Here is a 25480-nt window from a genome sequence, read left to right as displayed (position 1 = left end):
CACCCGACATATCCCCATATCCCTTAATATCCAAAAACGTATCAATCTCAGTCTTGAATATACTCAACGACTGAGCATCCACAATTTTTTAGGGCAGGGAATTCCAATGGTTCACAATGCTCTGAGCGAAGAAGTTTCTCCTCATCTCAGTACAAAATTGCCAACCCTTTATCCTGAGGCTGCGCCGGCCCGCCCACCCGCCACCCCGCCACCCCCCCGCCCCCGCCCCCGCCCCCGTTCTGCCTCTCCAGCCAGGGTGGAAATCCAGACTTGGAAATTTATCGCCGTTCCTTCACTGTTGCTGGGTCACAATCCTGGAACTCCCTCCCTAACAGCACCGTGGGTGTACCGACACCACATGGACTGCAGGGGTTCAAGAAGCCAGCTCAACACCACCTTCTGAAGGGGCGATTAGGGATGGACAATAAATGCTGGCCCAGCCAACGAAGCTCACATCCTATGAACGGTTTTTTTTAAAAAGTGATCTTTTATTGTCTCAAATTCTAACTTGATGGTGGACAGATTGGCATACAGTATTTTTTTCAGGCACCATCTCGTTTCTGGGTCAGCTTTGCTGAATCATCTAGCACAGTGTGCATGACTAGAGATCGATAAAGATTTTAGCTTTCCATCACAATCTGTAAAGTGAGACAAGGACAGAGGTCACATCTCTGCCCAAACGGGAATCAGGATAATTGCGTATATTTCTCAGTATATTCACTGCTTCGAGGCATTATCTCTGTCCAAGAGTGGATTAAGGAGAAGAAAAGGCTTGCGTTGCCATTAAGTTACAGCACAGAAGATGGCTATTTGGCCCATTGTGACTGCTGGCTCTCTGAAAGAACAGTCATGCAAGTTCTGGTACAATCACATTGCTTTTATATTCTGTGCCTCCATTTATAAACTCAAGGAACCCATTTGCTTTTATTACCACCTTATCAACTCTGTTGAGTTGAACAGTAGCCTTGTGGTCATGTTACTGGACTAATAATCTCGAAACGTGAGTTCAAATCCCACCATGGCCGGAAGGAATTTAAATTAGGTTCATTAAATGAATCTGGAATTAAAAGTGAGTAACAGTGATCATGATACCATAATTATTGTTGTAAAACACCATCTGGTTCATTAATGTCCTATAGGTAAGGAAATCTGTCATCCTGACCCGGTCTGGCCTGCATGTGATTCCAGAACCACAGCAATGTGGTTGACTCCTAGCTGCCCTTTGCAATGGCCCAGCAAGCCACTCAGTGGAATTCAAGAAGGCAAATCCCCATCATCTTCTCAAGGGGAAATGAGGGAGGGGCAATAAATGCCAGCCATGAATGAACAAATTAAGGGACCTGCCACCTTTAGGTTTGGCCAAATGCCTCTCTGCTCATCTCCACATGACCCATACGTTACATTTCCTGGTGGCACAATGATCAAGGGTTGCGTTTAATTCTGAGGATACTAGCTTGGGTGCCAGTAAGTGGGAACTTCAGTAAGGAACGCAACAACTAAACGCAGAGTAGGTGGCGATGGAAGGTGTTTAGGTGTAGAGAGATTGTATTTAAACTACATAACATTGTGGTGTGAGCACTCATCCTTTTATTGTCGTGTTCAGAAGGTGCCAGTGTGTAGTACACTCATGTTCCTCCATCTTTGGCAGGAAGGGATCATTCTGGCTTCCTGTTATGGTGTGGTGAAGACAGCAGAGACAAGGTGTTTATAGTCTGGGATCCTTAAAAGCCCGTGTCTTTCGTGTGCAGACGTCAGTTGCAAGTTTCATGGACTGGTTCGCTTGGCTCTCAGTCCCTGTTCCAGAGTCAGTCCCTGTTCCAGCTTTAGCAATGCAAGATCTTCATGATGGCTTTGCGGAACTCCACGTTGAAGGTCGTGTAGATGATGGGGTTGATGACGTAACCCAGCCAGGCGCAGGCGCTGTAGAGCCCTGGCGGGATGTAGCACGTCTGGCAGTGGACGTTCAGGATGTGAATAATGAAAAACGGCAGCGAGCAGATGATGAAGATGCCTGCCAATCCGACAGAGAGAGAGAGAGGAAAAGAGTGTGGGCCATTTGTCATCGCAACACAGTGACTCGCAAAAGGGTTCCTACTCCACTCAGCTCCTCAACCATATGGCAACAGGGCATCCATTAATTACTTATAGTTGCTAGTTCTTTGCTAAAATTCACATTACATCTCTGGCACACAAGCTTACAAATTTGGTATCATCGGTATAGAATCCAATCCTAGAACATAGCGATTTCATACAACTTAGCCTATTATTCTAGATCATTGTAACACTATAGGACTCTGACTAATCTACTGGGAGTATGGTAACACTATACACAGCCAATTAGTCTAGATCATTACATTTCCGTGCAGCTTGGCCTATTGCTCTAGAACTTTGCGGTCTAGTGGAATGCAGCCCATTGTTCTAGATCACAGCAAAACCCATGAACTTGGACTGTTGATCTAAGTCATTGTGCTACAATGCAACTTAACCTATGGTTCTAGATCATTGTGCCACAACGAAACTTTGACTATTTTGCTAGATCATTTCCAGACTATGGAAGTTAGTCCACAGTTATAGAGCATGTAATTTCTCCTACAGCCCTAGATCATTTCAGGATCCATGGATCTATCCTGTTCTTATAAATCATTGAGACACAATGGAATCTCGTCTATTGTTCTAGATGGTTGTAACTACATAGAACTCGGTCTGCTGTTCTAGATCATTATAAGAACCGATAGACTTTGCCTATTCTAGATCATGTTGACATGATGGCACCTAAAACATTGTTCGAGACCAACGAGGCTGTGGATCTTGGGCAATTGTTCTAAATCATTGTGTCTCGGTGGAACATAGTCTATTGTTCTGGTTTGTTCTAGAATCACCTAAGACAACCGCCAACCGTGTTGCTTTCTTCTCCTTCTGGTGGGACAGTTTGCTTTCACTGCTGATTTGGCCACTGGCACCTGTTTCTCGTCCGACACCCTCTGCACTTCAAAAGCGCTCCGCCTGAAGAACCTTGCTTGGCCATCGCACTCGGGGTCCCCGGATGCCTCGATGGAGGAAGGGGCCTTCCATTCACCAGCCATCAGGCAGGATCTGGAAGTGGTCCAGAGCTGGAAAGCCAGCAAAGTTCCTGTTGGCCTTGACCTCTCGGGAGGCCCCACAAAGCGGGCTCCCTCAGATTCTTCAGAGCAAGGGATTGCTTCTCGTACCAGTGTCTAGGATGCCAAAAAGAAGAGAAAATGGGTGTTACCAACAGCCAACAGCACAGACCAGAGCACACACAAATCACAGGAGAGGACAAGGAAGGGAATGACAAAAGGCCGTTGGTTCCAAGTCACCATTTTGTACATGGAGTGTGGGCAGTTAACTTGTTCACAGTATCATACTGCACAGAAGCCCATTAAGCCCATCGAGCCTCTGCTGGCTCTTTGAAAGAGCTTTCTAATTAGTCCCACACTTCCGCCCGCTCTTCGCCCAACAGCCTGACAAATCTTTCCCCTTCAACTATTTATCCAATTCCCCTTTTGAAAGTTCCTACTGAATCTGCTTCCACCGCCCTTTCAGGCAGCGCCTTCCAGATCACAGCAAATCACTGTGTAAAAATTTAAAAAAAATCTCCTCATCTCCTCCTCTTTCTTTTATTGATTCTCTTCAATCTGTGTCCCTCTGGTTACCGACCCTCCTGACACAGGAAACTGTTTCTCTTTATTTACTCTATCCGAACCCCTCATGATTTTGCCTACCTCGATTAAATCTCTCTCTTAACCTTCTCTGTACTAAGGAGAACAATCCCAACTTCTCCAATCTCTCCATGGAAGGGAAAGGAATTAGGGTTCTGTGCGATGGAAGTGGATCGATCTACTGACATTCTGCGCAATAGGAGTGAAGGACAAGGGGCTTGTTCCATTGGGATTGTGTACAATGGGAGTGAGTGGGAAGAGGTTTGGGTCCATTGAGATTTCGTGCGATGGCAGTGAATGGGAAGAGAGTTGATCAATGACCTTTGGAATGATTGATGACCCTAGTGACAAGTGGGAATTTCGGCCACTCAAATTGAACTGGGAATTTGTCAATCAGCTCCGAGGATTCTGATGTCTCCAGATGAGGCCTTACCAATTTCTTTTTACTCACGCTGGTGCTCCCGTTTGATTGGACCATTAAAGTGCAAAGTTTGACATCTTCCGGGTGTGTGCACTTATTCTGAAACTAAATAAAACAAAAAATGGAATTATCGACCCTGGCAACAGTGTAGGCACGAACATGGATATAAATACTTCATATCGGCCATAAAGAAAACCCATTGTTTACAATTTGAATTGAGAGATTGTCCATTAAATAGGGCAAAAATCCTTTCAAAATTACTGACTTAAGTATTGCATTTTAAAAAAAAATTATTCGTTCATGGGATGTTGGCTTCACCAGCTGAGCCAGCATTTCTTGCCCATCCCTAATTGCCCCTTGAGAAGGTAGGGCTGACCTGCCTTCTTGAACCGCTGCAGTCCATGCGGTGTAGGTGCACCCACATTGCTGTTAGGGAGGGTGTTCCAGGATTTTGACCCAGTGACAGTGAAGGAATGGCCGATATATTTCCAAGTCAGGATGGTGCTTGACTAGAAGGGGAAATTCCAGGTGGTGGTGTTTCCATCTATTTGCTACACTTGTCCTTCTAGATGGTCATGGTCGTGGGTTTGGGAGGTACGGTCTAAGGAAGCTTGGTGAGTTGCTGCAGTGCATCTTCTAGATGGTACACTCTGCTGCCACTGTGCGTCGGAGGTGGAGGGAGTGAATGTTTCAGCTGAAATATGATTGTGTGAAACGTACAGTAATATTGCACAAGGAAATTTCACTCTAAAAAGCATGTTTTTTAAATAATAAAGCAAGATACTGTCCCCTTCAAACACTCCCAGGACAGGTGCAGCATGGGGTTAGATGCAAAGTAAATCTCCCTCTACACTGTCCCCATCAAAATCTCCCAGGGCAGGTACAACATGGGGTTAGATGTACATTTCCCTCTATGCCTGCCAATCTGCAGCCTCTTATAAATGACCAACATCCTATACTTGTGGTGACATCACTTCCCCAGTCATCCTGTATCCTCCATTAAATGGCAGGTTGAAAGCAACTCTGCATCATGGCAGCATGTCTGATACAAAATGGATCGAAGCCACTCTAACCCATGTCGACTTGAACCCGTGCAGCCTCTACACAAAGCGAACTTGGGCAGGATTTAATCACGGAGTTTAGAGGTTAAAGGTCAGTCACTTACACCACGCCCACTACGCACATTCCCTCATTTTAATACTTGAGCTTGTTATTTACTCTTCCGACCTTTATGGGTGGTTGGGTTTCATGCTCCATGGCAACGCTGATCCTCTTAGCTGCCACGCGCTTCCTCCTCCGTCTCAGCATGGCATAGATCTGGACGTAAACTAACAGCGTCACGATGAAGGGAATGTAGAAGGAGACAATAGAGGAATATAAGATGAAAGAAGTGTTCATGATGGCACAGATGGTCTCGTCCCTTTTATCTGGAAGAGGACAGAGCACATTCCTGGTCTCCACAATTGCAAAAACTGTCATTGAGTCACTGGGGAAGATGTAACTAAAGGTTCACAAAGATGGCACTCGAATTACGAGCTTATAACTACCAGGCAAGACTGAACAGGCTGGGGCTCTTTCCTCTAGAAAAGAAGGCTGATGGGTGACCTGATAGAAGCCTTTAAAACTATAAAAGAGTTTTGACAGGGTGAACATAGAGAAGCTGTTTCCACTTTTGGGGTGGGGTGGGGTGGGGGAGGGTAGGGCTGGTGGGAGACCAGAACTAGACGGCCATCAATATAAGATAATCACTAGTGTTGTATGTGCCTGCATGCCACTGTAATGTAAAGGTGCACGGCAGAGTAAGGGTTAGAGAGGGACTGGAGAATAGCACCACCCACGGTATGATGTATAAGGTCACATGGTAACAGACTGAGAGAACAGTCTAGATAGAACGCTTTGGAACCAGCCTGTATGGAGGTAGCAGCGCCATGCATGACAGTAACCTGAGATCTGTAAATAGATAAAGAGTTCATGTTTAAATCTACAAGTCTCAAGGTCGCATTGTTGAGACACCACCGCGCACCATAATACAACATGGTTGGCAGTGGTGGGATACCAGCACTATCAGCATAGTGCAACAACTAGTAAATCCAATGGGGAATTCAGGAGAAACTTCTTCATCCAGAGAGTGGGGAGAATGTGGAACTCATTCCCACAGGGAGTGGTTGAGGTGAATATTATCGATGTATTTAATGGGGAAGCTGGATAAACACATGAGGGAGAAAGGAATAGAAGGAAATGGTGATGGGGGAGATAAAGAGGTGGTGGGAGTGGGCTCGTGTGGAGTATAAATTCTCCTCCTCCCCCCCTCTGCTTCTTTTCCCGATTCTCTTCCATCTGTGGCCCTCTGGTTACCGGCCCTCCTGCCACTGGAAACACTTTCTCCTTATTTACTCTGTCAAAACCTCTCATGATTTTGCATGCCTCAATTAAATCTCCCCCTGAACCTTCTCTGCTCTAAGGAGAACAATCCCAGCTGATCCGGTCTCTCCATATAACTGAAGTCCCCAATCCTTGGGATTGCTGTGAGAATTCTCATGCCCCTCCCTTACCATAAAAGGAGACAATAGAGGAATAAAAGATGAAAGAAGGGTTCTTGATGGGCACAGTTTACCAGGGTGTTTTTTTAGCTCGAAGAGCAGCGGGCATGAGATGGCGAAGGACAGCATCCAGACCATGGTTATCATCAACGTGACTCTCTGCTTGGAGCTGCAACGGGTATTGTATAGCATTGGCATGGCAACCGCTGTATACCTGCAAGGGGTGGACAAGAAACAGGTTAGAGCTGTTGATGAACCGGATGGTCTTTAAAAAGCTCCAAAATAGGTGGTGAGTGAAGCAGGGAAGTAAGTTCAAAAGGCCAAATGGCCTACTCCTGTAGCCATGGCAACCAAGGGAGGTTGAGGATGAGGATCCATTGATCAAATCGGAAAAAGATACACATTATTCCCAAGATCTAGCAAACAACAAGACAAATAGGAGCAGGAGGAGGCCATTCGGCCTCTCGAGCCTGCCCCACCCATTCATTAAGATCATGGATGATGTTCTACTTCAACTCCACTTTCCCACCTTCAGTGCCCAAAAATCTATCAATCTGAGTCTTGAGTATACCCAATGATGGAACATCCATTGCTCTCTGGGGTAGATAATTCCAAAGATTCCCAACCCTCTGAGTGAAGAAATTTCTCCTCATCTCAGTCCAAAATGGCTGATCTCTTATCCTAAGACTGTGACCCCCACCATTGTTCCAGACTCCCCAGCCAGGGGAGGGGGTGGGGGTGCGGGGCGGGGGGGGGGGAGGTGGGGGGGTGCGGGGGGAGTTGGGGGGGGGGTGGTTAACAGCCTCCCAGAATCGACCCTGTTAAACCCCCGAAGAATTTTATATATTTCAATTAGATCACCTCTCATTCTTCTAAACTCCAGAGAATATGGGGCCATTCTACTCAATCTCCCCTCATAGGACATCCCTCTCATCCCAGGAATCAGTTTAGTTAGAGTTATGGATGGGGTTAGGGAGTTAAGGATAGGGTTAGGGAGCTAGGGTTAGGAGTAGGGAGTTAAGGATGGGGTTAGGGTTAGGGGTAGTGAGCTAGGGGTGGGGTTTGGGGAGTTAGGGATGAGGTAGGAAGTTGGGGATGGGGTTATGGCTGGAGTTGGGAGTTAGGGATGGGGTTGAAGAGTTAGGGATGGGGTTAGGGAGTTAAGATTAGGGATAGGGAGTTAGGGATGGGGTTAGGGAGTTAGGGTTGGGTTTAAGATTAGGGGTAGGGTTAGGGATCCAGAATTGTGCACAATATTCGGGTGTAGTCTCACCAAAGATCTATATAATTATTTTAAGACTTCTTTACTTTTATATGCCAATCCGTTTGCAATAAAAGAGAACATGCCATTTACCTTTCGATTTCCTTGCTGTACCTATATGCTGTAATTTCTTTAATTCGTGTAGAAGGACACCCAGGTCCCTCTGCATCCCAATATTTCCCAGTTTCCCACCATTTCCAACCAGGATCACAAGCGGGACAGCCTCTCTCATGGGAGGGTCCCATTCTCTTTCGAGCTTCAGGGAGGAGGGGGGGAACCTTGTCAATGCACATCTGGAGAACCTGGAGCCATGAAAGGACCTCTCGCTGGCCGTTGGGTCTCGCTGGCCCCACTCATCCCAAAACTAGGGGGCCCAGGGAAAGTAATAGAGGAAGGAGGGAGGGTGGTGTGTAAAGGCCTGAGGAGGTAGGTGGGGTGGGGGGTGCGGCAGTGAAGAGTGGGAGGAAGAGTCTAGCTACCCTTGTGCAGCCCAGAGGGCACTCCACTAACAATGGCAAACGTGTGTCATGTACCCCACTGGAACCCTGATGTGTATGAATTCAGATGGACACATTGCAAATTATGAATTAGGAGCAGGAGTCGGCCACTCGGCCACTTGAGCCTGTTCTGCCATTCAATAAGATCATGGCTGACCTGATTGTCACCTCAACCCCACATTCCTGCCTACCCCCGATAACCTTTCAACCTCTTGTTAACCAAGAATCTATCTAGCTCTGCCTTAGAAATATTCAAAGACTCTGCATCTACCGCCTTTTGAGGAAGAGAGTTCCACAGACTCACGACCCTCTGAGAGAAAAAAATTCTCCCCATCTCTGCCTTAAATGAGCGAACCCTTATTTTTAAAACAGTGACCCCTCGTTCTAGATTCTCCCACAAGAGGAAACATCCTCTCCACATCCACCCTGTCAAGACCCCTCAGGATCTTAAATGTTTCAATCAAGTCACCTCTTACTCATCCAAATTCCAGTGGATACGAGCCTAACCTGTCCAACCTTTTCTCATAAGACAACCCACATATTCTTGATATTAGCCTGGTAAACATCCTCTGAACTGCTTCTAATGCATTGACATCTTTCCTTAAATAAGGTGACCAATACTGTACACAGTACTCCAGATACGGTCTCACCAGTGCCCCACAGAACTGAAGCATAACCTCCCTACAAACAATCCCCCTCGCAATAAACGATAACATTCTATTAGCCTTCCTAATTACTTGATGTAAAAGCTATTAGCCTTTTGTGATTCATGCACTAGGACACCAAGATCCCTCTTCATCTCAGAGCTCTGCAATCTCTCACCATTTAGATAATATGCCTCTTTTTTATTCTTCCTGTCACAGCCCCGCCACCCGGTGCCAAAAGGGCTGGAGAAGCAAGTTGCCCGCTACCATTTTAAGTCTGTTGCTGTGCAGTTTCCGCTAGGTGGAGTGAAATTAAACCCCTTTTCCCGATCTTCTCAGGACTTGAAAGCACCGAAGGAGGCTATTCTTCATCTATTCTGCATTTCCTACACTACCAAAATCCGAGAGGTTATAGCTCTCAGGAAAGATTGAACAGGCTGGGGCTCTTTTCTCTAGAAATGAGGAGGCTGAGGGGTGACCTGATTAAGACGATGAAAGGGGTTTTTCGATAGGATAGAGAAAGTCTTTCTATTTGTGTGGAGTGAGACCAGAACTAAGGGCTATCAATATACGATTGTCACTAAAAGATGGGATAGTGGCATAGCATTAATGTCTGGACTACTAATCCAGAGGCCTAGCTAATGCTCTGGGGGCCATGGGTTCAATTCCCACCACAGTGGAAGTTGGAATTTAAATTCAATGAATAAATCTGGAATTGAAAGCTAGTCTCAGTAATGGTGACCATCAATTGTCATAAAAACCCTGTTTGTTTCACTGATATACTTTCGGGAAGAAAGTGTGATAGAGTTGATTTTCTAGGCAGCTTTGCTTGGTGGAAACGTTGAACTTTATTTACAAGACGGCAGCAGCAGTTACATGTGTGCATCTAACTCTATAATTAAAGATGAATTCTCTCCTCGAGGGTCCCCGTGCTGCTAACTCATTGGTCCGTACAGATCATGTGATCTTACAACACAGGGGTATTCTTAAAGCTACAGTCCTACGTTTATCAGAACTATAATTACTGTAGCCACCACCCACCCCCCCCCCACCACAACCTTAAACTTTTCTATCTTTTGTATTTATCTCATGCCATCACAATATTTACACAGGCCATTAAATTACAAATTCAGTTTTTAAGATGGTTTCCTGATCTGTGTGGAACATCGAAGCTCCACGACTTCCGATTCTTTTGCAGGAACCATATTCTCTGGAACCGCATTGACATCAGTTACCTCATTAGGCACAGGCAGTTCAGTGTCTTCCACTCTGACAGAGACATCGGGCATGTCTGTCCTTGGTTGAGCAACTTCAACAGGAACCATAGGTTCAGCAATGGTTACAGGTGGAACATCATTTTCTTGGGATATCTCTCTTCCTCAATGATCCACATGCTTACGGGTGATCCGGCCCTCCACTTCCATACGGTACGACAATGGTCCGGCCACAGAGCTTACTTTACCAGCTAACCACTTCAGTCCTTACATACACTGTTTCTCCAACAGTAAATTGTTGCTGATGACTATGCAAATCAGGAGTCGCTTTTTGGTTCCCTTGACGTTTCTCCATCTTATCCTCCAAATTTGGATTGTGTCTGTAGTGAAGTAGGAAACGAGCAAGTTTAGTTTCCGATGATCACCTGTTAACTTTTTCATTCTCGCCTTTTATTGTCTTTTCAGGACCTTCATCCTTTTTGTCTTCTGCTTTCTACCACAGAGTATAGTCTTGGCCTTCATCTTGACTTCACTGTCGGCCAGACTTCTCTCAGGTGATTTCTCAACTTGTCTTAATTCAGTATTTGAGTTACCCATGACTTCATTATCTACTCGCATCTTGGAATGTTCTACGACCTTTCCTTTCAAGGTCTCTTTCGCTTCATTCAGCTGATTCTTCAGCTCTTCTGTCTCCTTCGTGCATCTGTTGACTTCCTCCCGGAACCTTGAACATTGCTGCGTCTTCTGTGCCAATTCGTTCTTCAGTTTGCTCAGAGTGATGTTAAATTCTTTCTGCTTCTCTTCGTAATTTTGACCTGTAGGATCCTTGTAGTGTGTGAGGATATTTCAACAGGGTTTTTCTTTTCTTTGCGAAACTCACTCGCTTCAACTTGAACTCTGTAATTCAGCAGAGTCGCCTTGAGTTTCTTCTGCTGTTCTTCCATGTCGTTGTTTAAGACAGTCTTCATTTATTCAGGTTGCTGAATAGCTACACATTCCATTTGCATCCAGGTGCGGTCCTTGGACTCTCCAGGCTCTTTCTGAAGGACCTTACCTTGTTCCTTTTCCAACTCAGGAACTCTTCCTGCTTCCTTTTGAAATCTTATTGGCCAATCAAGGTTAGTTTATCTCAACCAATTTCGACGTAGAAGGCTTGGTCCTGTACCTTCTGATACCATCATTGGTAGTTGTGCTGTTTGGTGTCTCTAATAAGCAGGTACTCTGGTGATACCTTATACCTGGATTTCTTCGACTGTGTACGTTTTCAACTTGGTAGACGTTTGTTCCAAATTTAATTGTTGAGCACCTTTATTTAAATATTTGAAATTGTGTTCTCCTACTACAGTGGTAGAAGCACCAGTGCCCACTTCCATTATTAAGAGTTTCCCATTCACCTGTAAAGTGACAGTGACTGGCTCTGTCTTCCCAACTCTCATGTTGAATAAGGATTAAATGTCAGAATTGGTTGTTTCTGGCTCTTCCACACTACATACTTCATTGGGCTTTGTTTGTTGCCCGGAAGCCTGTTTTAATGTTGTGTTGCAATGTTTCAATATGTGTCCTTTTTTGTGACAAAAATAACACTCCACCTTTTAAATTGCCAATCGTTAGGAGTGTGATTGTTTCCACGTCGATAAAACTTAGTTTTCGAATTTGCTAATAAACTGGTTCCTCAATTTTCGGTTAGCGGGGGCTGTTTCCCGCTTCACGGCGGAGTCCTGGATTTTCGCGCCACTTTCAGTTGACCGTTCCCGCCCAACTAGGAAAATGGCGCCATTTTGTGCACCTTGAATCGCTTGTGAATCCCTTCCAGCGCTTTCCATCGCACGTACTATTTCTAACGCTTTCTTAAAATCAAGATCCACTTCAGTCAGCAATCTTCGCTGAATAGCATCCTCTTGCACGCCAGAGACCAAAATAATCTCTGAGCATTTCATTCAGGCTTTCACCAAAATCACAATATTCTATGAGTTGTTTTAATTTCGCCACATAGGTAGCAATGGTCTCTCTTGGGGCTGTATTCAATGAATTGAACCTGAACGTCTGCATTGTGACTGAGGGTTTGTGTTGAGAATGCTCCTTATTGTTACTAATTTGCTGAGAGTCTTCAAGTCAGGGGCACTGGGGGCCGTCAAGCTTCGAATTAAACTGTAGGTTTTGCGCCCACAAATACTCAGGAGAATCGCTCTCCTCTTTTCCTCCCCTGTGGTTAAAGGTACAGTCCTACGTTTATCAGAACTATAATTACTACAGAAAACCCTTTTATAGACCCACAGAGATGTGGTTGACTCTAACCCTAACACTGACGGGTCATTCAGTTGAACGGTGATATTGACCTTGCCAGCGGATGCCCACATTCCTAAAAATAAATCCAATGGTGAATTCAGGAGATACTTCTTTACCCAAAGATTGGGGAGAATGTGGAACTCGCATCCAGGGAATGGTTGAGGTGAATAGCATCAATGAACTTAAGGGGGAAGCAAGATAAACACACGAGGGAGAAAGAAATAGAAGGATATGGTGAACGGGGTGAGGTGAAGAGGGGGTGGGAGGGGGCTTGTGTGGAGGAGAAACACCGGCACAGAGCAGATGGGCCGAATGGCCTGTTTCCGCACTGGCGAACGCCACTGAAAGCCCTCCGGTTACCTGTCGATGCTGATGGCACACAGGCTGAGGATGCTGGCTGTGCACAGCATCACGTCCAGTGTCACAAAGATGTCACAGTGAACCCAGCTGAAACGCCACTCACCAACCACCTTTAACCAGAGCAAAGTACAAACAGCATCAGCAACAGTTCACAGCCAGGGTAGCATCCCTTCAAGCAAACCCTTCCACAAGATCACAGAACACCTCCAGCCATCCGGACGTCTGTTCACTGACTGGAGCTCTATATCCAGCCTTAAATCCAGATAAAAGATCTGCATTCCTACAATGCCTTGCCCTTTGGTTCTGACCTGAAACGTTAACTCTTTTCCTCTCCGCAGATGCTGTCAGACCTGCTGAATTTTTCCAGGTATTTTTATTTTTGTTTTGGATTTCCAGCATCCGCAGTTTTTTGCTTTTACATTAATTCTGTTTCTCTCTCCACAGGTGCTGGTTGTTTCCAGCATTTTCTGTTCTTATTTCGGATTTCCAGCGCCCTCAGTATTTTGTTCTTCTACTGCCTTTGGGCACAAGACACCTAAGAGCAGTGCTTCTAAAATACTTCCGTTAGTCGACCACTTTTGCAGGCGGTGTGGGAGGGGCGGGGAGGGGGAGGGGGGTGGCTGCAGGGAACAGAGCCCAAGGGCCACCAACCGATCCTACCCCACCCACTTTCAATTGTCTTCCCCAAATAAGCTCATCAGAATTAACGGGAAGAATGGCTCCAAGGAATATGTTTATGGAAACTGAAGCTCATCCAAACTCAATTTTAGAATTCTCATCCCTGTTTTCAAATCTTTCCTTGTGCCCCATCCCTATCTCTGTAACCTCCTCTAGTCCCTACAACCCTCCCTATCTCTGTAACCTCCTCTAGTCCCTACAACCAACCCCATCTCTGTAACCCCCCCTACAGTCCCTATAACCCTCCCTATCTCTGTAACCTCCTCCAGTCCCTACAATCATCCCCATCTCTGTAACTCACTCCAGTCCCTACAACCCTCCCTATCTCTGGAACCTCCTCCAGCCCCTATCTCTCTCTTTCTTTATCTCTCTCTCTCTCTCTCTCTTTCTTTCTATCTCTCTCTCTCTCTGGCTTTAAGACGTTACTTAAAACCTCACTCTGTGAATGAGCTTTTGGTCACCGGTCCCTCATATCTCCTGATGTGGCTCGAGGTCAAATATTGTTTGATAATCACTCCTCTGAGGCACCTTGGAGACACTTCATTAAATTGAAGGTGCTGTAGAATCATAAGTTGTTGTTGAAATTATAAACTTTCTGCTGCTGTTTTGCTGTTGACAGATTTGCACTCACTGACATTCTCATTAAATAATACATAAATTATTAACTCATGCCAGAGAAAAAGCCTAGACATTTTCATATTCTATACATGAATATGCCAAGAGAACGTGTTGATTTTAATCATTTGAATATGTGCTCTAACATCATCTTAACAATCTTCTGTTGAGAAACTAACACTTATTCTGCACCTACGTTAATCAAACTTGGACAACATTAGCTTAACACTTGGGTCGTTTTATGCATTTGTCACTGATGTGGTGTCTTTGATGAACAGACCACAGGAGACTCAGGTACAGGTTATGATCGTTTATTCGAGCAATTGCAAGGAGGGCACCATCTCAATTCAGCTTGAGACAGTATTCTGCTAAGCTACAAGTGTTCACCATATTTATACATTATTTGTCACATACAAGAACATCCTCCAGATTCCGATCTTGTCAACATATAGCTTTACATTAAACAGACAAGTCTCTGGTACAAAGGTACATGCATCATCTGACTCTATTTTCACCCAGGCAGAGACCTGCCTTCCTATCTAAACTGGGACCATCTGTCCTTCCCCTATCTGTTGAAGAGCACACTTAATATATGTTCTTGCCATCCTCTGACTCCAATCTAACTCCCAGGACCTTGCTGGTGATTGCAAACTTGCTGGTGTACAAAGTTTGAGAGTGCAAAAGGTTCATTTGGTTTAACTGTTTAATTGTTGATTTACTGATTTGCGCTGGCCTGCCTATAGATTCTAATTTAAGTAATTCATTCCCTTATAATGAATTCTCCCTTCCCATAAATTTGCATTTACTTTCTTCCCCCTAAAAGTCACTGAGGTCCATAGAGATACTACATCTCCATTGAAAAGAATATAAAAGGCGAAAATAGTAATTCGGGTAATTTCAAGATGAAGAATGTTCCAAGAGATTAAACGCTTGTGGACAATCTAGATAGTACAAAGTATAAATGAGTTTGACAAGCACTGCAGCAAATAATATTTACAGTAATTCTCATTTCCTATAAAACTAATTTTGCTCCAGATTTAATTTTGTGAGAATAGTGCGATTAGATATCCAGCGGAGACATTATACAAAATTAATTATCTAGCAGTTGGATGATAATGAATGAATATTTTATTATCTGTGCACTGTAGTTTCATTGTTTCATAGTTTCATCACAATAGTTTCATTGCGCCGGCTGATCTTATGTTTGCTTTTTCTTTATTTGAAGTGGTAATGAAAGCGATTGAGAGATGGGATTGCGAGATTCGCTCTTTGGAGGATCACAACACTCAGAAGAGTGCCCGACGGCTGTAATACTAACCCCCATCCATGACGATCGTTCAGCTGCCGAGGGTTGGCCACGACAATGTGGGAACGGCTTTTGCTAAGGCGGATAAGCCTTCGGTGCAAGTGAGCGTCACCAGCAGGGGGCGAGGTGAGGAAGAGCGACTTTTAATCACACAGCAAGTTGTTCTGATCTGGAAGGCGCTGCCTGAAAGGGCGGTGGAAGCAGATTCAATAGGAACTTTCAAAAGGGATGAATCGGATAAATACTGGAAGGGGAGAAATTTTCAGGGCGACGGGGGAAAGAACAGCGGGGGCTGGGGGAGAGTGGGGCCTAATTGGATTGATCTTTCAAAAAACTGCAGCAGACTCAATTTTCTTTTTATCTTTTTCATGGGATGTGGGAGTCGCTGGCAAGGCCAGCATTTGTTGCCCATCCCTAATTGCCCCTGAACTGAGTGGCTTGCTCGGCCATTTCAGAGGACAATTAAAAGTCAACCACATTGCTGTGGGCCTGGAGTGACATGTAGGCCAGACCGGGTAAGGACGGCAGATTTCCTTCCCTAAAGGGCATTAATGAACCAGATGGGTTTTTAAGACAATTGATGATAGTTTCATGGTCACCATGACTGAGACTGGCTTTCAGTTCCTGATTTATTAATTGAATTTAAATTCTACCAGCTGCCTTGTAGGGATTTGAACCCATGTCCCCAGAGTGTTAGACTGGGCCTTCAGATTACTAGTGCAGTGACATTGCTATTACGCCACTGTCTCTCCATTTGATGGGCCAAATGGTCTCTTTCTGTGCTGGACCATTCCAATGATGACCCAATCGAATGGTGAAAGAGGCTCGATGGACTGAATGGCCTGCTCCTGTCCCTATTGTGCACAGTTTTGGTCTCCTTACCTAAGATCTTGCCATAGAGGAAGTGCAATGAAGGTTCACTAGGCTGATTCCTGGGGTGGCAGGATTGTCATATGAGGAGAGATTGGGCTGACTAGGCCTGTATTCACTGGAGTTTAGAAGAATGTGAGGGGATCTCATTGAAACGTATAAAATTCTGACAGGGCTGGACAGCCTGCATACAGGGATGATGTTTCCTCTGGCTGGTGGGGCGGTCTAGAACAAGGGGTCATAGTCTCAGGAAATGGGGTAGGCCATTTAGGGCTGAGATGAGGAGAAACTTCTTCACTCAGAAGGTGGTGAACCTGTGGAATTCTGTACCACAGAGAAGTCACTGAGTATATTTAAGAAGGAAATAGATGGATTTCTAGACTCCAAAGGCATCAAGGGGTATGGGGAGAGTACGGGAGTGTGGCGTTGAGATAGAGGGTCAGCAATGACCATATTGAATGGCGGAACAGACTCCAAGGGCCGAATGACCTACTCCTGCTCCTATTTTCTGTAGCCAGGATTTTATGGCCCCACCGCGGCGTGTCTCTCCCCCAGCGGACGCGGCGAGCCATTTAAATCTCCATTTAGTTCGGCGGGACCGTAATATCCCGCCGGGCAAGAGGGGCCATAAAATCCTGGCCTACGTTTCTATACGGTCAAGTTCAGTCTTGTGTTGTTCACCAATCGCCTGGTATCTAAATGGATGACCAGAAGAGAGACCTTGTTCTGGCCGTGACTGATGCGCAAGTGACTGTCTCCAGGAAGGGAAGTGGGAAAAGGACTTAGGACCTCATTGACGGGGGGTGGGATCGCTGAGGCGTGATGTCGGTAGCTGCGAGGCCCAACGCCCTTCGGGGCCCTCCCGCCTTTCGATAAGCGGGACCGAACTAACGGTTTAACCTCCAGATAGACAACCCAGGGTATCACCAGCGTGGCCACCAGTAGGTCTGCCACAGCCAGGCTGACGATGAGGTAGTTGGTGGTGGTCTGCAGTGCCCTCTCCCTGGACACTGCCATGCACACCAACACATTGCCAGACACCACCACGAAGATCAGGAGGCTGAGCAATGCCGCGTAGAAATTGTAGCGATGCCTCCATTGCTCACCGGCCGAGTTGCTCCAGGGCCCCAGCTCCCTCATCTGCGAGTCATTCAGGGCGGCTGTGTTTGGAGCAGCTACTGGCAGCGACCTCTGAACTCCAGCCTCCTCAGTAGCCTGCAGAGGAAAGAAGGCAAAAAATTTAACTCCAACCAAGTGGGAAAATGGTGCAACAATACCGGCGATCCAGGCACCAAGGGTAAAAAGGAAGCAATTGCGGCAACAACAACTTATATTTATCTAGCGCTTTTAGCATGGCAAAGCGTCCCAAGGTGCTTCATAGGAGCATTATTACATTTGACACCGAGCCACATAAGGAGATATTGCGGCCAATAATTCGCTCAAAGAAGTCAGTTTATAAGGGGTATCTTAAAGGAGGAGAGAGAGAGAGAGAGAGTCAGAGAGGTTTAGCGAAGGAATTCCAGAGCTTAGGGCCCCTGGCAGCTAAAGACACGGCTGCCAATGGTGGAGCAATGGGAATCGGAGGATGCTCAAGAGGGCAGGATTGAGGAACGCAAGGAGGATTAAATCAGATGATCTGGTCATTAGCCGCCTTGAAGTTGGCGGGATCTTGCTGTGTTCAATTTGGCACTCGCCTTTGATACTTCCGTCATTTGTTCAAAAAGGCTTTGGGACATGGGCAGGTCCAAAATGCGAACAATAGTTCTCTAAAATGTTCACATAAACACCCCTTAAACGGTGCCTCTTAATCCAATCTAGTTGGCTTTGACCAACAGTAAAGATTATGGTCGGCGAAGGTGTCATCTCCGGATGTTCAACTGTAACTTAATCTGATTCCATTAAAACTGCCTTATCAAAACATTTATTAAATCAATAAAACCTCTTGTATGTCAAGCATTGTGCACAGACCATTTATAAGCACTAATCAGTTCACATAAGGGATGTGTGTTCACAATACCTTGAGAAGATAATTATATGAAATCTATCAGCAGCCATGATATGAACTACACAATTGTGGTCCACAAACTATTGCTAACTCATTCATTGTATGTCGACTGGTCTACACACAAAATTAAATTACTCAATAGATAATGATCTGCAGTGGTATGATTATACTCAGGGACAAAAACCCACCAGTCTGCTATGCCCCCTCCCCTCTCTCTCTCTAGATTCTTTCCCTACATAAATCCGCCTCGTCCTCTCTACTTACCTCTTTGAAGACTGCCCAATCCTCTCCTCTCTTCCTGCTAAGTGGACCTCCAATCCCAATGTAAACCACATGGGCCAATCTCACCGGATATCAACCAGCCAATCCTGTCCCTCAGGCCAACCCTCGGGTACCCTCCTCTCTCTTCCGAGGTTAAAAGCAGGTGAGAGAGGAAATGCGTGAGGAAGGAATGATGGAGAATGGAAGGGAAGGAAGGATGGAGGAATGGAAGGAATAAATTGGGGAAATTAGTTGTATGGGAGGAAGGAAGGAAGGGAGGGTGGGAGGAAAAAATATGAGGGAAGGAAATAATAAACCACTGGATTCCATCCGACCCTTTCTCCCTTGTATAACTCACTGGATTCCACCCTGACTCTCTCTCCTTTGTAAAAACAACTGGATATCATCCTGACCCTTTCTCCTCTGGAAAAACCACTGGGTTCCACCCTGACCCTCTCTCCTCTGTAAAAAATCACTGGATCCCATCCTGACCCTCTCTCCTCTCTATAACCCACTGGATTCCACCCTGACCCTCTCTCCTCTCTAATAACACACTGGATTTCATCCTGACACTCTCTCGTCTGTATAAACAGGGAGAGGGAGAGAAGGACTGGGAGACCAGGGGAACGGGAGAGATGGAGAGAGACTGGGAGAAATGGGAGATTGGGAGAGAAAGAAACAGAGTTGGGATTCAAACCTTCAATTTTCTAAAGGCGGGTGTGGAAGAGAGCGCAAAGGGAGAGAGCGGGTGGAAGGGGGGTGGGGTGAAGAGAGAGGTTGCGGTAGGGAGGAAGAACAGATTAGAGGAAAAGGAGGGAGAGAGAGAGAGCGAGAAAGGGAGATGATGAATGGGGATGGAAGAAAGGGAAAGGGAGAGAGACAGAGCGGGAGACGGGGGTAGTGGGAGAGGGAGAGAAGGAGAGGGGGACCAGGGGAAATGAGAGAGCAGGAGAGACGGAGAGGGAGACCGGGGGAGTGGGAGATTAGGAGAGAGAGAGACCTTGGGGAATGAGACAGCAGGAGAGAAGGAGAGAGAGACTTTTTAAAAAATTCATTCATGGGATTTGGGCTTCGCTGGCTGGACCAGCATTTATTGCCCATCCCTAATTGCCCTTGAGAAGGTGGTGGTGAGCTGCCTTCTTGAACAGCTGCAGTCCACATGGTGTAGGTACACCCAAAGTGCTGTTAGCGAGGGGGTTCCAGAATTTTGACCCAGTGACAGTGAAGGAACGGCCGATATATTTCCAAGTCAGGATGGTGAGTGACTTGGAGGGGAACTTCCAAGTGTTGGTGTTCCCATCTATCTGCTGCCCTTGTCCTTCTAGATGCTAGTGGTCGTGGGTTTGGAAGGTGCTGTCAAAGGAGTCTTGGTGAATTCCTGCTGTGTATCTTGTAGATGGTACACACTGCTGCTGCTGTGCGTCAGTAGTGGAGGGAGTGAATGTTTGTGGATGTGGTGCCAATCAAGAGGGGTTGCTTTGTCCTGGATGGTGTCCAGCTCCTTGAGTGTTGAGGGAGCTGCACTCATCCAGACAAGCGGGGATTATTCCATCACACTCCTGACTTGTGCCTTGTAGATGGTAGACATGCTTTGGGGAGTCAGGAGATGAGTTACTCGTCGCAGGATTCCTAGCCTTTGACCTGCTCTTGTAGCCACAGTATTTAAATGGCTCCTCCAACTGTTGGTAAGGAGGACTTAGGGTCTACGGGGCTGAGATTGCTGTTGTCGTTTCCGGTGCCTATGTCAATGCCAGATGGCCCATCCTGTTTCGTTCCTTTTTCGAGACTTTGTAGCGGTTTTGATACAACTGAGTGCCAGCTCGGCCATTTCAGAGGGCATTTAGGAGTCAACCACATTGCTGTGGGTCTGGGGTCACATGTAGGCCAGACCAGGTAAGGATGACCTTCCTAAATGGGCATTAGTGAACCAGATGGGTTTTTACAACAATCGACAATGGTTTCATGGTTATCGTAAGACTTTTAATTCCAGATTTTTACTGAATTCAAATTCCACCATCTGAACCCACCACCGTTCGAACTCAGGCCCCCAGAGCATTACCCTGGGTCTCTGGACTACTAGTCCAGCGACAATACCACTACGCCATCGCCTCCCCTAACTGGGAAGTGGGAGAGCGGAAGAGAAGGAGAGAGAGAGACTGGAGAGAACGGGAGAGCAGGAGAGAAGGAGAGAGAAACCGGAGAGAATGGCAGAGCAGGAGAGAAGGAGAGAGACACCTGGGAGAATGGAAGGGTGGGAGAGAGACTGGGGGGAGTGGGAGAGGTGAAGAGAAGGAGAGAGAGACCGGAGAGAATGGGAGAGTGGTAGAAAGAGACCAGAGAGAACGGGAGAGCAGGAGAGAGAGATTGGAGAGAATGGGAGAGCGGGAGAGGAGAGAGAGACCATGGGGAGTGGGAGAGTGGGATAGAAGGAGAGACTGGGATGTGGGAGGGAAGGAGAGAGCGGGGAGAATGGGAGAGCGAGAGAGAGAGACCAGGGAAAATGGGAGAGCGGGAGAGAAGGAGACCCCGGGGGTATGGGAGAGAAGGAGAGAGAGAACAGGAAGAGTGGGACAGCGGAAGAGAAGGAGAGGGAGACTGGTGGAGTGGGACACTAGGAGGGAAGGAGAGGGAGACTAGGAGGGAAGGAGACAGAGACTAGGAGGAGTGGGAGAGAAGGCGACAGAGACTGGGGAGAGTGGGAGAGCGGGAGAGAAGGAGACAGAGACTGGGAGGAGTGGGAGAGCAGGCGAGGAGAGGAAGATCAGGGGGTGTGGGAGAGCAGGAAGGAAGGGGAGGGAGACCAGGGAGTGGGAGAGTGGGAGAGAACAAGAGAGAGAGACCGGTGAGAATGGGAGAGCGGGTGGGAAGGAGAGGGAAACCAGGAGGAGTGGGAGAGTGGGAGGGAAGGAGAGGGAGACCGGGGGAACTGGGAGAGCGGGACAGAAGGAGAGGGAGAGTGGGGAGAATTGGAGAGTCGGAGGGAAGGAGAGAGAGCCCGGGGAGAGTGGGAGAGCAGGAGAGGAGGAGAGGGAAAACGGAAGAGGGAGAGGAAGGCGGACATGACAGAGAACCAGAATAAAACAATGACAAAAACAAGCAAATGTGCTAGTTAGTGACTGTGGAGGGTGCATAATCCAGTGTGTGGGCAGAAAGAAATGAATCATAAAATCTTACAACACAGGAAGAGGCCATTCAGCCCATTGTGCTTGTGACGGCTCTCTGAAAGATCTATCCAATTAGTCCCACTTCCCCCACGTTGCTCTTTCCCCCATAGCCCTGAAAACATTTCCCCTTCAAGTATTTATTCAATTCCCCTTTTGAAAGTTCCCGTTGAATCTGCTTCCACCACCCTTTCAGGCAGCGCCTCCCAGATGACAACAGATTACTCGCTGTGTAAAACAAAAATCCCCCTCATCTCCCCCTCTGGTTCTTTTCCCGATTCTCTTCAATCTGTGTCCCTCTGTTCACCGACCCTCCTGCCACTGGAAACAGTTTCTCCTTGTTTACTCCAGCGAAAACCCTGATGGTCGTAGGGAAGGTGTCACGATATCAATGCCCAATCATTTACAGCTCAAATAGCTGACTGTGAAGGTGCCAGGCTTTACCAGGTGTGGCAGGAGGGCACCAGCAGCCTTTTCCTGGCTCCGTACTGATTTCCCTGGAGCTGTGCCGAACCCATAAGACCATCAGACCACAAGACAGAGGAGCAGAAATTAGGCCATTCGGCCCATCGCGTCTGCTCCGCCATTCAATCATGGCTGATAAGTTTCTCAACCCCATTCTCCCGCCTTCGCCCCGTAACCTTTGATCCCCTTACCAATCAAGAACCTCTCTATCTCGGTCTTAAATACACTCAATGACCTGGCCTCCACAGCATTCTGTGGCAATGAATTCCATAGATTCACCAATCTCTGGCTAAAGAAGTTTCTCCTCATCTCTGTTCTGAAAGGTCTTCTCTTTACTCTGAGGCTGTGCCCTCGGGTCCTAGTCTCTCTTACTTATGGAAACATCTTCCCCACGTTCACTCTATCCAGGCCTTTCAGTATTCTGTAAGTTTCAATTAAATCCCCCCTCATCCTTCTAAACTCCATCGAGTATAAACCCAGAGTCCTCAAACGTTCCTCATATGTTAAGCCTTTCATTCCTTGGATCGTTCTCGTGAACATCCTCTGGACCCTCTCCAGGGCCAGAACATCCTACCTGAGGTTCGGGGCCCGAAATTGCTCACAATATTCTAAATGTGGTCTGACCAGAGCCTTATAAAGCCTCAGCAGCACATCCCTGCTTTTATATTCTAGTCCTCTCGAAATAAATGCCAACATTGCATTTGCCTTCCTAACTACCGATTCAACCTGCAAGTTAACCTTAAGAGAATCTTGGACTAGGACTCCCAAGTCCCATTGCACTCCAGATTGCTGAATTCGCTCCCCATTTAGAAAATAGTCTATGCCTCTATTCTTCCTACCAAAGTGCATGACCTCACATTTCCCCACGTTGTATTCCATCTGCCACTTATTCGCCCATTCTTCTAACCTGTCCAAATCCTTCTGCAGCCTCCCCGCCTCCTCAATACTACCTGTGCCTCCACCTATCTTTGTATCATCTGCAAACTTAGCCAGAATGCCCTCAATTCCTTCATCTCGATCATTAATGTATAAAGTGAAAAGTTGTGGTCCCAATACTGACCCCTGCAGAACTCCACTAATCACCAGCCGCCATTCTGAGAAGGACCCCCTTATCCCCACTCTCTGCCTCCTGCCAGACAGCCAATCTTCTATCCATGCTAGTACCTTGCCTCTAACACCATGGGCTCTTATCTTACTGAGCAGCCTCCTGTGCGGCACCTTGTCAAAGGCCTTCTGGAAGTCCAAGTAGATAACATCAATTGGCTCTCCTTTGTTTAACCTACTCGTTACCTCCTTAAAGAATTCTAACAGATTTGTCAGGCATGACCTCCCCTTGATGAAACCATGCTGACTTTGCCCTATTTTACCATGCACTTCCAAGTATTCTGAAATCTCATCCTTAATAATGGACTCTAAAATCTTACCAGCGACCGAGGTTGTTGAACCCACTGCCTGAGAAACAAACTTCCTGTGCTCCGGAGCTGTCCCCCATTCCCCGCGAGGGAGGCAGTGCAGCACCTTCGAGAGGGAGTGGGTTACCACAGGGCGGTACAAATATGTGTTGACAGGACTGAACCCAACCAGTTTGGATATAGAAAGAAAACTTGGCAGAAATTTTGCTCCCATTCACCAAATTTGTGCAGCACTGAAGGAGACCATCGAGCCTATTGAGTCCGTGCCAGCACTTCTGACGAGCGATCGGGTTAGTCTCACTACCACCACCACCACCCTAACTCTTTCCCTTAAATGCTATTCACCTCGACCACTCCCTATGGGAGCGAGTTCCACATTCTCCCCACTCTGTGGGTAAATTCTCCTGAATTCTCCATTGGATTTATTAATGACTATCTGATATTGATAACACTAACCACCCCTACCCCCACCGCCCAGTTCTGGTCTCCTCCACATCTTCTCTACGTCTACCCGCTCGGAACCCTTTCAACATTTTAAGGACCTCGATCAGGTCAACCTCTCAGCCTTCTCTTTTCTGGAGAAAAGAGCCCCAGCCTGTTCAGTCTTTCCTGATGGTTATAACCTCTCAGATCTGGAATCGTCCTTGTAAATCTTTTTTTGTTTTGCATCTTCTCCGGTGCCTCTATATCCTTTTTTATAATACGGAGGCCAGAACCGTGCACAGTGCTCCCATCGCTCGAGATAGGGTAGAACAAAACTTCTGTTTTTCAACGCTCACCCTCTAGAAATGAAACCAATTGCTTATTGCTCTTTTAAATGTCTCTATCATCCTTCATCACCAACTTTTCGCCACTGGCGTTACATTCCTGTTTGCTCCCCTTGATAATTTGGTGTTGAAAATTTGGTAGCACACTCACTTCTGCTCCGTCCCGAGACTCCTTGCGAGTCTCCTTCCGCTCTTCCTTCCCTGCAGCAACCACATATCGGAGAGTCTCACTCCGGCAGAGAGAGATGTTCTCGATCATTCAGGGCTGCACCGGTGCTGCCTGTACCGAACTCTCAGCACAACCTGTCTCTCCCTTACATACACATACACACACACACACGCACCATCAGAAACCTGCTCTCCTCAACATCATCCCTCTCCCTGACAGCTTGATGTTCTCTCACAATAAGCCAGACACCAAATCGGATTACAACTCAACATGCCAGAAATTAATTCCCCCAACTATATTCATTCTGACAGTTGGAGTTTGTTTCTGCTGATGTTAATAATTGAACCGAAGTTTAGTATTCTGGTTATATAGCAAATAAATCAGCATTGTTTTAAACACATTGTCGAAGATTTCTTTCTTTCCCACCTGAGTGTTTAACATCACTTGGCTGGAGCTCAGAAAGGACAATCTTGGGGAGGATCATACGGCAGGAACAGAACTTCAGCCTGGACACAGTCCAGGAGCATGATGACCATCCACATCTTGTCCCTGTTGGATAAAATCAAACACAGCGTTTATTCTCCATCTGGTTATCTGACATTTTCATTATATACAGTTCACACGGATCTTCATGATAACACAAATATTGCATTTCCATCCTTCATTTCCATTTCGCTAATATAAGATTTGTTTCCCACAAGTCTATCTAGAACATCATGTGGACCTTCCCAATTAGCAACCCGACCCGACCCCTTTTCACAAGGTTTTTAACCTGACTTCATCTCCCATTGAACAGTTAATGTAACGGGTAGGGTTGTACTCCCAGGAGGTGTTGAGATGGGCAGCACCATCTTCTCCACTGCCTGTA

The 25480-nt window shown here is 46.5% G+C and overlaps 2 protein-coding genes across 2 annotated transcripts in view; both read right to left on the bottom strand.

Moving 5' to 3' along the window:
* LOC144698213 (uncharacterized) overlaps positions 1–25480 on the bottom strand; it is a 352133-nt gene that overhangs the window by 150095 nt on the left and 176558 nt on the right. The gene's annotated exons all lie outside the window — the stretch shown is intronic.
* LOC144697743 (D(2) dopamine receptor-like) lies at positions 1824–24702 on the bottom strand. Its single transcript, XM_078569750.1, has 8 exons — positions 24595–24702; positions 17273–17587; positions 12904–13013; positions 6716–6855; positions 5329–5528; positions 4114–4206; positions 2897–3215; positions 1824–2011 (listed from the first exon to the last, which is right to left on the bottom strand). Exons 1-8 carry the CDS (start codon positions 24700–24702, stop codon positions 1824–1826), a joined length of 1473 nt encoding a protein of 490 aa, XP_078425876.1.

This window comes from Cetorhinus maximus, chromosome 23 (genome assembly GCF_964194155.1).
Source record: "Cetorhinus maximus chromosome 23, sCetMax3.hap1.1, whole genome shotgun sequence".
In the NCBI taxonomy this organism is placed as follows: Eukaryota; Metazoa; Chordata; class Chondrichthyes; order Lamniformes; family Cetorhinidae; genus Cetorhinus; species Cetorhinus maximus.
Note: the sequence above shows the minus strand (reverse complement) of the source record. Positions and strands in the feature narration are given on the sequence as shown.

Excerpts from the sequence above, each read along its gene's own strand:
- LOC144697743 (XM_078569750.1), bottom strand. The coding sequence starts at position 24,702 with ATGATCGAGAACATCTCTCTCTGCCGGAGTGAGACTCTCCGATATGTG. Across the intron at positions 4,207-5,328 it reads AAACCCAACCACCCATAAAG|TTTCAGAATAAGTGCACACA; the intron begins GTCGGAAGAGTA and ends TGTTTTATTTAG. Across the intron at positions 2,012-2,896 it reads AAGGAGAAGAAAGCAACACG|GCATCTTCATCATCTGCTCG; the intron begins GTTGGCGGTTGT and ends TCGGATTGGCAG.